This window comes from Pseudophryne corroboree, chromosome 2, assembly GCF_028390025.1.
Source record: "Pseudophryne corroboree isolate aPseCor3 chromosome 2, aPseCor3.hap2, whole genome shotgun sequence".
Classification (NCBI taxonomy): Eukaryota; Metazoa; Chordata; class Amphibia; order Anura; family Myobatrachidae; genus Pseudophryne; species Pseudophryne corroboree.
Window position 1 is genome coordinate 396,893,636 of NC_086445.1, and position 16,119 is coordinate 396,909,754.

The window sequence follows — 16,119 nt, forward strand, 5'->3', positions numbered from 1 at the left end:
TCCTAGTTACCCACTTATGAAAGCCAGTTTTCTACTAATGGTAGAGTCATACTGTTTAACATAATTGTTGTGATGAAGGCCTCTAGATTCTTGTATGTAATTATAGGGTTCTCTTGGATTTCTCTGTGCATATAATGTTCTGAGTTTTCAGTGAATTTGCTGGGAAAGCCGCTACTGGGAAGATTGACACCTTTCTTCCATGTTCTCCATTTCTTACTGTAAAGTTATAGACATTACACTACTGGAAAATGGGGCAGAAGTATTAACCTCGAGAAGGCATAAGGAAGTGATAAACCAGTGATAAGTGCAAGGTAATAATGTACCAGCCAATCAGCTCCAATATGTAAATTAACAGTTAGGAGCTGATTGGCTGGTGCGTTATCTCCTTGCATTTATCACTGGTTTATCACTTCCTTATGCCTTCTCCAGGCTTAATACATCTGCCCCATTGTTTTTAAAACTCCAGATTGATAAACCACAATGACCACTGAGAATATTGCAAATGTTTCTATGCTGTGACAATGATGCCTACACCAGCCTGAATGCTCCATCCCGAACTACCAAAGATTCTGCTTGTGGTAACCCTTCCTGATAAGCAACAGGACCTGGGTTAGATTAGCTATGTTATTCAAATGGAAATGGTAATCCACACATGGGTTACTCTTCCTCATATTGGATTTTTTATTGCATAAATAATGTCCAAGTAAGAATCTGTTACAGGTCATTTATTAATAAGATGAGTTTGATCACATTTTAGGATTTTGTAAAGACTAGATTATTGTTAATTATGCTCAGATATGTTAAAACACAGATTTGAATGAAGGTGTACTGTCTTTTTCCTATAACTATAATAGGTAGAGGTGAAGGGAAGCCAGTAATAATGCCATTATACTATAAAATATCCATTATACTGTATATAGCCATTCTATTGGAAAATACTATTTTATTAAATATATGGTTACATTTTTGATTGTTTAAACTAATCTGAACTTCTATTTGTATAGTTTAAAATGTCATTGTGATGTGTTAGAATGTTGATGATTATGTGGGTGATTTTCCTACATAGATAAAGCCAATCACCTTTTATAGTTAGCATAGATAATAGTTTTTTATAGTAAATATGTATAGTATTTGGGTTCTATTGTCACAATCCTACTTGCTCTTAGTTTGTGCTCCTTTTAACTTACTAGCAAATTAGTTCATCAACCTCTGACTATGCTTATGTATATATTAATATTATTGTTGTATATCAGTAATGTTATCTCTAATTTACAGGGCACTAATTCGGGAATTGAAACGCATGGATAATATAAGTCAGTCACCATTTATATCTCACGTTACATCAACATTGCAAGGTATAACAACCATTCAAGCCTACAATAAGGGAAATGATTTCCTGCTTAAGTAAGTTCTGTTTTTCCTGTTCATAAATCATATTTACCAGTTTTGTTTTGTATTTTTGGTATACCATTAGCTACCTACTACTGCATGATAGCATATAACCAAGGAATTGGAGACGGATTGATAGTACTGCCCGGTAGTAGCAAAATGAGCCTTAACATAATGCTACCAAATGTGGTATACACCCATAAGCCATACCATCAAAACCACCAGTCTAATATTGTGTAGGTCCCCCTCGTGCCACCAAAAGAGCTCTGATTTGTTGATGCATTAACTCCATAAGACCTCTTAAAGGATGTGGGGAAGGGGGGAGTTAAGGTTAGGCTGCGGGGAGGGGTGTAAGGGTTAGGCACCCCTGGGTAAGATTAGGGTTAGGCTTAGGCTGTGAGGGAGGGATGGTTAGGTTTAGGCATTGGGAAGGGGGGGTTAGGCACCACCTAGGAAGGTTAGGGATAGGCGGCGGGGAGGTGAGGGTTAGGGTCGGGCTGCGAGAAAGGTGGGTTAGGGATTAGGGTTAGCTTTATTTATTACTCCCTGTCTCTATTTCCATCACCGGGATGCTGCTGTCGATATCTTGACAGCTGGCATCCCCGCATTCGGGATCCCCATACCAACCCCTCTGAAAGTGTTCTGTGGTATCTGACACCAAGACGTTAGCAGCAAATCCATTAAGGGGGATATGTACTAAGCAGTGAAAAGAGCGTAGAAGTGAGCCAGTGGAGAAGTTGCCAATGGCAACCAATCAGCACTGAAGTAACAGTTATAATTTGCATACTGTAAACTTATACAGAGCAGCTGATTGGTTGCCATGGGCAACTTCTCCACTGGCTCATTTCTCCACGCTTAGTACATTTCCTCCTAAGTCCTATAAATTGCAAGGTGGGGCCTCTATGGACTTGTTTCTCCTGCACATCCCACAGAAACTAGATCAGATTGAGATCTGGGGAATTTGGAGGCCATGTTAACACCTTGAACTTTTTTGTCATGTTCCTCAAAGCTTTCCTGAGCAGTGTGGCAGGGTGCATTATCCTACTGAAAGAGGTCAGACATGTCCGCATTCTTTCTAGCTTTAGGGTGGTGCAGTAATGCTCCCCTGTAAATTGCTCTGCCAACTCATCACATTAGCAGACATCTAGGTTCAGTTGATAAACCACCATTTTATTCTGCTCCGAAGTTGTCTTGTGCTTCATAAGCGACTTCCATTGTGACCAAAATGAACTTCTAGCATTACTGGTGTGACTGGAAGTCACTGCATTAAGCTGAAATCAGTACAGTCCAGAGCTTTCCTTGCTGTATGAATTAATGTTGTCCTGAAAATGATCCTCACACAGCTATTATGAAGGGTATGGACAAGAACTGTGTTTGCCATGAAGCATGATATTCACCTTAGCTCAAAACTTATGGACAGGTAATGGGCCTGATCTTGAGTCAGATGCAGTGTCAGTGCCGCATGCAGTCTGCTGATGTAGGTCTGTGCATGCCTCTCAGTCGCACAGTGATTATTAAAGCTCAGAGATGCAGAACAGATTTGGTTTCAGGCTCTGTGGAATTCAGTGGGTATTCTAGGCAGGTAACAGTGGGTGTGTTGCAAGCGGCCGCATCCAAAGATTCACACCTACTCACACAGGGTTAGACAGAGAAACTGCACCTGTCACAGAGCTGATGCAACTGTTATGCGCCTGATGGTGCACCAAGACGGAAATGCACTAATGCCAGCTGTAACATGCTGCAAGTGGGCATCTTAATTTTGAGAAAATCGCCAAAGACGTTAGCATATGAAGCACCTGCGGCAAAACATGTGGCTGTGTCCCACTCACAATCAGCCCCACAATGACCATGTTATACAGAGACAAGCTGTCAGTGAGATATACTATATTGGACTGTACTGGACTGAACTTTCACCTCCGAAAACCTAGATGGTATCTTATCATTAACCCAAGAAAAGCTTAGTCCTGGCACTGACTAAAAAGGTCACAGGCAGTACCGTAAGTCTCTGGAGCAGTGATTTTCAACCTTTTTTTACTCGCGGCACACCGAACAACATTTTAAAATTGCCAAGGCACACCATCAGTTCCCCACAGAAAAAAACAAAACACACACATTGGCCCTCACAGTAAAAAAATAATAATCCACACATACATTGGCCTATACAGAAAAAACAATCACATTGCTCCCTACTGGAGGTATCCTATATACACAGAATTAACAGCAAGGCTTTTAAAGGCAAAAATGCCCTACTCAGGTGACATTTACAGGCTGCCCCTCCATGAATTAATCAGCCTCAATATACTGATATTCATGGGCCGGATGTAATAAAGTCTGAGTTGGCCGGTAGTGCGGGTTCACAGCCGAACTCGGGCATTTTTTTAAAAAGCGGCAATCATGTACAAGGCAAAACTATGCCTTACACATTATTGCCGTTTTGAGTTCGACCGGGAACCCGCACGTCCGGCCAACTCGGACTTCATTACATCTGGCCCCTTGTGTGCAACAAAGCCAAACAATACATATTACACTGCCAGTACCATCCTGTATTGCTGTCATCTGGCAGTTAGGGTCTATGGAGTCCATGTGGTTTCCATCATATCCTCGTTACCCGTCCACATAAAACAGCAAAGAATCATCAATCCTGTCAGTGTTTTTAGTTTCCCAATGTTTGGCTTACTTTTAGCCTCTTGTTTTAGGTAACAGGGAGGTCATTTTACTCATTTTACCGTCTTCTTTTAGGTAACAGGGAGGTCATTTTACTCTGCATAAGGTGTGTCAGTCCTTTCTGACCACAGGACTGTTTTGTTGAATTCTGGTTGTTTATTTGGGTGGTGGTTAATTGTCAATGCACCGAGGGGGGGTAATTCAGATCTGATGTAAATTTAGCACATCTGCGATCACTTACTCTGACATGCAGAAGTACCCCAGCACAGGGGTAGTCCGCCCCGCATGTCAGGCCCTGTCTCTCCCCACACGATACTTTTGCACCTGTCGAGGAGCTCCCTGTCGCGTCCTGGGTCGTAGCGGCTGTGTGTGACATCACGCAGCCGCCGCGGCCTGCCCCCGCAATAGTCCGGACATGCATACGTTGTACGGACCGCGCCCCGACAACGGCATTCTAACGCCATTGGCACGCCCCTCCTGCCCCGCGACCTCTTCTGCCTGTCAATCAGGCAGAGGCGATCACGGCCCTGAGATGCTGTTAGCATCTCACTGGGATCCCGGGTTGCGCTGCACTGGCGCACTCCACAAAGGGATTTAGACTGCGATCGATGCCGCTGCAGCGATCCAGCCTGAATTACCCCTCAAGATGGCAGTGATGCTGTTCCTTGTATATACCAGTAGAGCAGATAAAAAAATATTGCCTAATGCAGTGGTTTCCAAACTTTTTTGAATCACGGCGCCCTAGAATATCAGATTTTTTTTCACGGCACCCCTAGGCCAAAAATTTCTTATTGAGAAATTTAGAAAGAAATATTACATTAAGTAGATTGCGTTTATATGTCATCCTTAGGGTCAGTTGTGTGGTGAGGGACAAGATTTGCTTCTGTTTGGCCACATATTTTATGACTGGCAGCCACCAGCACTGGTTTTGCGTATTATATTGACAATGAATAATTTGAATTGGTCCTGGACCACCAACCCAGGGCACCCCTGCAAGTGTCCTGAGGCACCCCAGGGTGCCACGGCACACAGTTTGGGAACCTCTGGCCTAATGTATAACAGTAATGAGTGTAACAGTCATTTCTGACAAAAAACACAGAATCCATGCTCATGGGTTGGAAATAAGCAGAGAAACTATTATGTTTTCCAGGGCTGGCAGCACGAAATTGTAGCCAACAGTAAAAGAAAAGGTCATAATAGATAAAAGCTAGAACTGCAGCATGTAGACTAATGCCTCCTTGCCTTTTAATGTAAACTCACGAGACTCAATAGAAACATTGGCCCTCATTCCGAGTTGTTCGCTCGGTATTTTTCATCGCATCGCAATGAAAATCCGCTTAGTACGCATGCGCAATGTTCGCACTGCGACTGCGCCAAGTAACTTTGCTATGTAGAAAGTAATTTTACTCACGGCTTTTTCATCGCTCCGGCGATCGTAATGTGATTGACAGGAAATGGGTGTTACTGGGCGGAAACACGGCGTTTCAGGGGCGTGTGGCTGAAAACGCTACCGTTTCCGGAAAAAACGCAGGAGTGGCCGGAGAAACGGTGGGAGTGCCTGGGCGAACGCTGGGTGTGTTTGTGACGTCAACCAGGAACGACAAGCACTGAACTGATCGCACAGGCAGAGTAAGTCTGAAGCTACTCTGAAACTGCTAAGTAGTTAGTAATCGCAATATTGCGAATACATCGGTCGCAATTTTAAGAAGCTAAGATTCACTCCCAGTAGGCGGCGGCTTAGCGTGTGTAACTCTGCTAAATTCGCCTTGCGACCGATCAACTCGGAATGAGGGCCATTATTTCATATAAATACAAAATAAAAAATCTAGTTGCAAAAGAAAATTTTATTATAAAATCGACTCATATTGCATACAGCAGAACCTATAAAAGTTGAAGTTGATATATTGGTCTCAATAACCAATTTGTGCTGCCTCAGTTTCTTAGATTGTTTCTCATGTGTGGGTCTTTTAGTAGCTAGAAACTAGGGGGAAATATGTATTAAAAGTTAAAACATTTACATTTCATTTTTAAATAACAGTTTCCAGTAAAGCGGAGTCACATGTGCAGCTGCTTCTACTGACCAGTAAAACAGAAAGACTATTCTAACCAATGCCACCTGATCTTACCAAAACTCTGGCTATAATGTATACGTAGAGGGAAATTCAGTTGTGGGCGAAGGGTGCGAGTTGCCATTGCAGCGGCGTTGAAATGCCAGCACACCCCTCTAGGCATGCTCTCAGCACGAATTTGCACATTTTTGCTTGCATCCCTATGGAGCTTCGAGCAGTTGTGAGCGAGTTCAAGCTGCTGTACAGTTCGGCCAACGCACAGGCACGAGAACTTCATCAGCAATTGAATTCCCCCATTAAGTGTTGTGATAATTGGTTTTCTTTTGCTGTGATATACAATTATAGATCTGTTTTTCCATCTTATAAAAGGGGTTTACTCTTGAATTATTTTCAGTCCAATGAGTTCCATATACATTCAATAAAATCATATTTCCTATTTACATTTTATTTTAGTAAAATTTACTGTTTTATGTCTTCCCAGATATCAGAAACTTCTGGATATCAACCAAGTACCGTGTTTCCTATTCAGCTGTGCAACACGATGGCTGGCAGTGCGTCTAGATCTGATCAGCCTGATCTGCATAACCCTGACTTCAGTGTGTGTGGTGATAATGCATGGAAGCATAGCTCCAGCCTATGCAGGACTGGCCATGTCTTATGCAGTACAGGTACAACACTACATCACTCAGTGAGAATAGTGTTCTACTTCTAGCTCTGCCCAATAAAGTAACAAAGATACAGTGTAAATGAACAAAGTAGCAAAATACAGAAACAGCAGAGCATACAGATGCACCTTCTTACACCTAATCTTTTGTAACGTTTTTCACAATGTTGCGTGAGAGTACGCATATGGGGGCTAATTCAGTAAGGACTGCAAATTCTGCTAATTAGCAGAATTTGCAATCCTTTTGTTAGCATGCTGGGGGTCGGCTATCGCAGGGCAAAGCCGTCCAGCATGATGACCGGCGCCTCCTTCAACAAGCAGAAATTGCGATCGCATCGCAATTTTTGCTTGTTAGCAGAAATTAGGGATGCCTTCTGCAGCGCAGGAGACCCACCCCCATGTTTCCAGTCGCGGCGGCTACGTGTGACATCACGCAGCTGCCGCGATCACGCTCCAGCCACGTCCCCGTTCGCGCCGCACCGCCCCTCCCCGGTTTGCCCCCCTCGGCCCCTGCAATGATCTGTCTCCGCCCCGGAAATGGAGCATTACCGCCCCCCCCCCCCCCCACCCGCCCTGCGTCCGCCTCTGCCTGTCAATCAGAAAATGCGGGCACATCCGCAGGATGGGTGCTGCGCATACGCCCGCATCTTTTTCTCATTGTTTGCGGTTGGATCGCGCACTGCGATCCAACCTGAATGAGGCCCATAGTACCTTATTCAGAGATGTACGCTATGCCAATATTTACGGTGTTCAACAATTAATGCCCGACTGCACATGTGTCATGGTCACACTGCCAAGGTACCTTAGAGATGTTGCGCGCAGTGAGGATTTATTTGCAAAGTGAAGGACAGTCAGTGACCATTTGGGGGAGGTAACTGGGAGTGGAAGCAAAGACGCCGGTGTGTCGCGATTGTTTTCAGGGAGTGTCTCAGCCTACAGCTGCGATCCTGTACACACAAAACATCATGCCAGCGTTTCAATTGCCGTGACTATTCTACATGACAAAAAGGTTACTTGGGGAGTGATTATCAAATGATCTGTGACTGCCGCTGCATATTTATATGCATAATACACAGTTGCTCAGATTTGCGATACATTACCAGGCAGCAGCATTAGCATATATGCGCACATCCATAGCATACGGCGTGGCAGCTTAGACTGCATTAGCATTCATCTCTGCGCCAGGCTTATACTGTACCAGATACTTAGGATTAGTATGTTTGCAGCAAAGGAATTGGTACAAAGTTGCAGATTAAGCATCACAATGCTTGGTGCCGATCACTGGTGTTTTGCCTTATTATTCTAGATTGTATGCTTTTTCCTCACTTTTGTGTGTTAGTTTACTTCTAGTGTACTAGGAAACTAGGCTTAGGGGCAGATGTATTAAGCCTGGTGAAGTGATAAAGTGGAAGGTGATAATGCACCAGCCAGTCAGCTCCTAACTGTCATTTCTCTGACGTCCTAGTGGATGCTGGGAACTCCGTAAGGACCATGGGGAATAGCGGCTCCGCAGGAGACTGGGCACAAAAGTAAAGCTTTAGGACTACCTGGTGTGCACTGGCTCCTCCCCCTATGACCCTCCTCCAAGCCTCAGTTAGATTTTTGTGCCCGAACGAGAAGGGTGCACACTAGGGGCTCTCCTGAGCTGCTTAGTGAAAAGTTTAGTTTTAGGTTTTTTATTTTCAGTGAGACCTGCTGGCAACAGGCTCACTGCATCGAGGGACTAAGGGGAGAAGAAGCGAACTCACCTGCGTGCAGAGTGGATTGGGCTTCTTAGGCTACTGGACACCATTAGCTCCAGAGGGATCGAACACAGGCCCAGCCATGGAGTCCGGTCCCAGAGCCGCGCCGCCGGCCCCCTTACAGAGCCAGAAGCAAGAAGAGGTCCGGAAAATCGGCGGCAGAAGACATCCTGTCTTCACCAAGGTAGCGCACAGCACTGCAGCTGTGCGCCATTGCTCCTCAGCACACTTCACACTTCGGTCACTGAGGGTGCAGGGCGCTAGGGGGGGGCGCCCTGAGCAGCAATAAAAACACCTTGGCTGGCGAAAATACATCACATATAGCCCCCAGGGCTATATGGATGAATTTTAACCCCTGCCAGATTACACTGAAAAACGGGAGAAGGCCGCCGAGAAAGGGGCGGAGCCTATCTCCTCAGCACACTGGTGCCATTTTCCCTCACAGCTCCGTTGGATGGAAGCTCCCTGGCTCTCCCCTGCAGTCACTACACTACAGAAAGGGTTAAAAAAGAGAGGGGGGCACTAATTAGGCGCAGTATAAACAATACAGCAACTATAAGGGGAAAAACACTTATATAAGGTTATCCCTGTATATATATAGCGCTCTGGTGTGTGCTGGCAAACTCTCCCTCTGTCTCCCCAAAGGGCTAGTGGGGTCCTGTCCTCTATCAGAGCATTCCCTGTGTGTGTGCTGTGTGTCGGTACGTTTGTGTCGACATGTATGAGGAGGAAAATGATGTGGAGGCGGAGCAAATTGCCTGTAATAGGGATGTCACCCCCTAGGGGGTCGACACCTGAGTGGATGAACTGCTGGAAGGAATTACATGACAGTGTCAGCTCTTTACAAAAGACAGTGATTGACATGAGACAGCCGGCTACTCAGCTTGTGCCTGTCCAGACGTCTCATAGACCGTCAGGGGCTCTAAAGCGCCCGTTACCTCAGATGGCAAATACAGACGCCGACACGGATACTGACTCCAGTGTCGACGGTGAAGAGACAAATATGACTTCCAGTAGGGCCACACGTTACATGATTGAGGCAATGGAAAATGTTTTACACATTTCTGATAATACGAGTACCACCAATAGGGGTATTATGTTCAGTGAGGAAAAACTACCTGTAGTTTTCCTGAATCTGAGAAATTAAATGAGGTGTGTGATGAAGCGTGGGTTTCCCCCGATAAAAAAACTGATAATTTCTAAAAAGTTATTGGCATATATCCTTTCCCGCCAGAGGTTAGGGTGCGTTGGGAAACACCCCCTAGGGGGGATAAAGCGCTCACACGCTTGTCAAAACAAGGGCTCTACCCTCTCCTGAGATGGCCGCCCTTAAGGATCCTGCTGATAGAAAGCAGGAGGGTATCCTAAAATGTATTTACACACATACTGGTGTTATACTGCGACCAGCAATCGCCTCAGCCTGGATGTGCAGTGCTGGGTTGGCGTGGTCGGATTCCCTGACTGAAAATATTGATACCCTAGATAGGGACAGTATATTATTGCCTGTAGAGCATTTAAAAGATGCATTTCTATATATGGGTGATGCACAGCGGGATATTTGCCGACTGGCATCAAGAGTAAGTGCGCTGTCCATTTCTGCCAGAAGAGGGTTATGGACACGACAGTGGTCAGGTGATGTGGATTCCAAATGGCATATGGAAGTATTGCCTTATAAAGGGGAGGAGTTATTTGGGGTCGGTCTTTCAGACCTGGTGGCCACGGCAACAGCTGGGAAATCCACGTTTTTACCCCAGGTCGCCTCTCAACATAAGAAGACGCCGTATTATCAGGCGCAGTCCTTTCGTTCCCATAAGGGCACGTGGGCAAAAGGTTCCTCATTTCTGCCCCGTGACAGAGGGAGAGGGAAACGGCTGCAGAAATCAGCCAGTTCCCAGGAACAGAAGCCCTCTCCCGCCTCTGCCAAGCCCTCAGCATGACGCTGGGGCTTTACAAGCAGACAGGGAGGCAGTGTTGGAAGCCATTCACAAGCTGTATTCCCAGCAGGTGATAAAGGGGTATTAATCCACACTGTTGTGGTACCGAAGCCGGACGGCTCGGTGAGACCGATTTTAAATCTAAAATCTTTGAACACTTACATACAGAGGTTCAAATTCAAGAGAAGGGGACTACATGGTGTCTCTGGACATCAAGGATGCTTACCTTCATGTCCAAATTTACCCTTCTCACCAAGGGTACCTCAGGTTTGTGGTACAGAACTGTCACTATCAGTTTCAGACGCTGCCGTTTGGATGGTCCATGGCACCCCGGGTCTTTACCAAGGTAATGGCCGAAATGATAATACTCCTTCGAAGGAAGGGAGTTTTAGTTATCCCTTACTTGGACGATCTCCTGATAAGGGTAAGATCCTGGGAACAGTTGGAGGTCGGTGTAGCACTATCTCAGGTAGTGTTGCGACAGCACGATTGGATTCTCAATATTCCAAAATCGCAGGGAGTTATCCGAGCTAGTCAGGAACCTCCTAAAACCGAGCCAAGTCTCAGTGCATCAATGCACAAGGGTTCTGGGAAAAATGGTAGCTTCCTACGAAGCAAAGCCATTCGGCAGATTCCACGCAAGAACTTTCCAGTGGGACCTGCTGGACAAATGGTCCGGGTCGCATCTTAAGATGCATCAGCGGATAACCCGGTCACCAAGGACAAGGGTGTCCCTCCTGTGGTGGTTGCAGAGTGCTCATCTTCTAGAGGGCCGCAGAGTCGGCATTCAGGACTGGGTCCTGGTGACCACGGATGCCAGCCTGCGAGGCTGGGGAGCAGTCACACAGGGAAAAAATTTCCAGGGCTTATGGTCAAGCCTGGAGACATCATTTCACATAAATATCCTGGAGCTAAGGGCCATTTACAATGCTCTCAGCTTAGCAAGACCTCTGCTTCAAGGTCAGCCGGTGTTGATCCAGTCGGACAACATCACGGCAGTCACCCATGTAAACAGACAGGGTGGCACAAGAAGCAGTCAATGGCAGAAGCTGCAAGGATTCTTCGCTGGGCGGAAAATCATGGGATAGCACTGTCAGCAGTATTCATTCCGGGAGTGGACAACTGGGAAGCAGACTTCCTCAGCAGGCACGGCCTCCACCCGGGAGAGTGGGGACTTCACCCAGAAGTCTTCCACATGATTGTAAACCATTGGGAAAAACCAAAGGTGGACATGATGGCGTCCCGCCTAAACAAAAAATTGGACAGGTATTGCGCCAGGTCAAGGGACCCTCAGGCAATAGCTGTGGACGCTCTGGTAACACCGTGGGTGTACCAGTCAGTGTATGTGTTCCCTCCTCTTCCTCTCATACCAAAAGTACTGAGAATTATAAGACGGAGGGGAGTAAGAACTATACTCGTGGCTCCGGATTGGCCAAGAAGGACTTGGTACCCTGAACTTCAAGAGATGCTCACGGAGGACCCGTGGCCTCTACCTCTAAGAAGGGACCTGCTCCAGCAAGGACCCTGTCTATTCCGAGACTTACCGCGGCTGCGTTTAACGGCAGGGCGGTTGAACGCCGGATCCTGAAGGAAAAAGGCATTCCGGATGAAGTCATCCCTACCCTGATCAAGCCAGGAAGGATGTAACCGCAAAGCATTATCACCGCATTTGGCGAAAATATGTTGCGGGGTGCGAGGCCAGTAAGGCCCCGATGGAGGAATTTTCAACTAGGTCGATTCCTGCATTTCCTGTAAACAGGAGTGTCTATGTGCCTAAAATTGGGGTCCATTAAGGTTCAAATTTCGGCCCTGTCAATTTTCTTCCAGAAAGAACTAACTTCAGTTCCTGAAGTTCAGACGTTTTGTAAAAGGGGTACTGCATATACAGCCTCCTTTTGTGCCTCCAGTGGCACCTTGGGATCTCAATGTAGTTTTGGGGTTCCTAAAGTCACATTGGTTTGAACCACTTGAGTCTGTGGAGTTAAAATATCTCACATGGAAAGTGGTCATGTTGTTGGCCCTGGCCTCGGCCAGGCGCGTGTCAGAATTGGGGGCTTTATCCTGTAAAGGCCCTTATCTGATCTTCCAGACAGGGCGGAATTGAGGACTCATCCTCAATTTCTCCCTAAGGTGTTTTCAGCGTTTCACGTGAACCAGCCTATTGTGGTACCTGCTGCTACTAGGGACTTGGAGGACTCCAAGTTGCTGGACGTAGTCAGGGCCCTGAAAATATATGTTTCCAGGACGGCTGGAGTCAGAAAATCTGACTCGCTGTTTATCCTGTATGCACCCAACAAGCTGGGTGCTCCTGCTTCTAAGCAGACTATTGCTCGTTGGATTTGTAGCACAATTCAGCTTGCACATTCTGTGGCAGGCCTGCCACAGCCAAAATCTGTAAAAGCCCATTCCACACGGAAAGGGGCTCATCTTGGGCGGCTGCCCGAGGGGTCTCGGCTTTACAACTTTGCCGAGCAGCTACTTGGTCAGGGGCAAACACGTTTGCTAAATTCTAGAAATTTGATACCCTGGCTGAGGAGGACCGGGAGTTCTCTCATTCGGTGCTGCAGAGTCATCCGCACTCTCCCGCCCGTTTGGGAGCTTTGGTATAATCCCCATGGTCCTTACGGAGTTCCCAGCATCCACTAGGACGTCAGAGAAAATAAGAATTTACTTACCGATAATTCTATTTCTCATAGTCCGTAGTGGATGCTGGGCGCCCATCCCAAGTGCGGATTGTCTGCAATACTTGTACATAGTTATTGTTACAAAAATCGGGTTATTGTGGTTGTGAGCCATCTTTCCAGAGGCTCCTCTGTTATCATGCTGTTAACTGGATTCAGATCACAGGTTGTACGGTGTGATCGGTGTGGCTGGTATGAGTCTTACCCGGGATTCATAAATCCTTCCTTATTGTGTACGCTCGTCCGGGCACAGTATCCTAACTGAGGCTTGGAGGAGGGTCATAGGGGGAGGAGCCAGTGCACACCAGGTAGTCCTAAAGCTTTACTTTTGTGCCCAGTCTCCTGCGGAGCCGCTATTCCCCATGGTCCTTACGGAGTTCCCAGCATCCACTACGGACTATGAGAAATAGAATTATCGGTAAGTAAATTCTTATTTTTTCAAACCCAGCCTGTAACATGTAAGTTAGGAGCTGATTGGCTGGTGCGTTATCACCTTCCACTTTATCACTTCACCAGGCTTAATACATCTGCCCCTTAGTGTTTTGGTGCAGCTGATGCTACAGTCTGTGGTTAGCTAAGCGGGGCTTTCTGGCGCGATTTGAGGACAGGTGTATGTGGACACATCTGTAAGTAACTAATTAAACCAAATGTTGTCATTACATTACTTTGTTTTACTAATTAAAATTAGCATATATTGGGACTAATTCATGTTTGTACACACATACCCACTGTGACAGGTATCACACAGGCAGTTTACAGGCAATTGCAGGATTCACAGGAAAGGTTAGTTCTTTACAGCCAAACAAAGTTCACAGAGTCTTCAAATACTGCAAACACAATTCTTCGGTAGACCCTATGGGCCAGGACCCCTAACAGTGGCCTATCACCTGGGCAACTTGTCCACCATCAACAGCAATGTCCTTTGTGTGTGAAGCCCTTTTTGCCAGCAACTGACCGGTGCCTACAATCAGCTGTTTCTCAACACTGGCTTCAAGAAATACCTGGCCTGGATTCTCTCCAGCCACAACCCTGCAATTTTACACCCATGTCCAATTTATGTTATCGCTCTCAATCCACAAAGCTGTGATTTTTCAGGTTACAGACTTGCTAATTATCGCAAATGAAGCTGCGAGCCTGAAAAGAATATATACCCCCACAAAAGCCATCACAAAGTCCTCAGCATACATATATACAGCACCGATGCAGTAATGAGGAACATCGACTTCCCGAGTGAGTCTATGGTCACACAGACGGCCTTGGCTGGTCCCTTATTTCTATACGCACATGATCACAGCTAAAGGCTGTGACACACCTGCATTTTTGCCGCCACTCCCAGTTACCTCCCCGAAACAGTCACTTCCTGTCAATCACTCCGTGTTAAAAATCTAACTAGGAGCACCATCGCTAAGGTACCTTGGCACTTGTGCAGTGCCATCGCTGCACATGCACAGTCTGACGATGATTGCTCAGTTGTGTGAAAATCCACATTTGCGCACAAACATGAATTAGGCCCATAGTGGGGAATGACTCAGGTGTTATTGAAGAGATTGATCTGTTATGTTATGGTATGGTATGCATAATGTCAGAAACTGTTTGTTTTGTGATCATTTGTTCTGCTCTTTAGCTCACAGGTCTCTTTCAATATACTGTGCGCTTGGTCACGGAAACAGAAGCCAGATTCACTTCAGTTGAAAGAATAAATTACTATATTGAGGTAAGGCAATCCTGTTTAATATAGAGTTTTAGTTTAGTGCATTAATCCAAACAAGCCCACCCTCCAAACACATGGCTCAGCCTCTGCCCATTCATTCATATCCCCCTAAACAGCTCTCTTCCCCTTCAAGCACACAGAGCACTGTACAGACTCACAGGTCACCCCTCCACACAACCCCCCCCCCCCCCACCCTACAGCTCTCCCCACTTAAGATCCCCTACAGCTCTTATACCCCACTTCAGACAGCTTACCTCCTCTCAAGTCAAACACGCACAGGGCTCCATCGTCACACACAAACATTCGCATTCACACACTCTGTCTCTTCTCTGTTTCTCAGAGACACACAGACAGATCAGTGTCTCTATGCTGGGACCATGGTGGGGACAGAGTGGGAGCCACTAAGTGTCGCTCCACCCGCACCACTCCCTCTGTTTAGATGCACTGATATCTCTATGTGCTTCTGGTTTAGCAGGTGACCCATCCTCCTCGCTCCCTACCACCTCACGGCTGTACAGCAGGCAGACATCGGTACCTACACTAGGCTGTCAAGAGGCAGGACCCCAGGGGTCCTCTAGGCCGTAGGTGGCTGCCTTTACAACCTTATGCAAAATCCGCCTCTTAACCAAACTTACAAATGCTACTATAAACCTGAGTGAGCCAGTGCATCACAGTACAATGAAAGTTTTGTTAACCTTTTTCATCCAGAACTTAAATAATGTCTCTGAATCAACGTTGTTACCTATTTTTCAGTGATTCATTCATAATCTAAATTTTATATACTTTACTTTCTATTATAGTTATTTATCTATATGCCTATTTATCAATTGTCTGTCCATCTGCGGAAGTAGTCATAATGTTGACAGTTATGATATTGACATTGTTAAAATGTGACAGATGAAATGTCAACATTGTCAGAATGTTGATATTAGGGTTAGGCTGCTGGAAAGTTTGGATTAAGCACTAAGGGGAGGTTAAGATTAGGCTGCAGAGGGAGAGGTTAGGTTTAGACACTAGAGGGAGGGTCAGGGGTAGGGATTAGGGTTTGGGATAGGGGAGGAATACTCACCAAAACACTGGCGCAGCACAGGTCAGGCATCTGAATTAGTGCATTGTGTCACTGATTGGTCATAAAAAGAATCCTCAGTTCACACTATACAGGCCTACCAGCAGCCTCAATTAATAATACAGCATAGTAATATATATATGTAAATGGGCGTAAGTAATTAGCTAAATTTTTTCGCCTAGATGAAAAAACTGAGCTT

The 16,119-nt window shown here is 46.0% G+C and overlaps 1 protein-coding gene across 3 annotated transcripts in view; it reads left to right on the forward strand.

Moving 5' to 3' along the window:
- The window catches only part of LOC135022950 (ATP-binding cassette sub-family C member 5-like), a 220,705-nt gene that overhangs the window by 168,121 nt on the left and 36,465 nt on the right, over positions 1-16,119 (forward strand). For all 3 annotated transcript variants that reach the window (XM_063953356.1, XM_063953357.1, XM_063953358.1), the window contains 3 exons: positions 1,276-1,404; positions 6,604-6,790; positions 14,768-14,857. In XM_063953356.1, the coding sequence (XP_063809426.1) occupies positions 1,276-1,404; positions 6,604-6,790; positions 14,768-14,857 (406 nt within the window). The remainder of the gene's footprint in view (positions 1-1,275; positions 1,405-6,603; positions 6,791-14,767; positions 14,858-16,119) is intronic.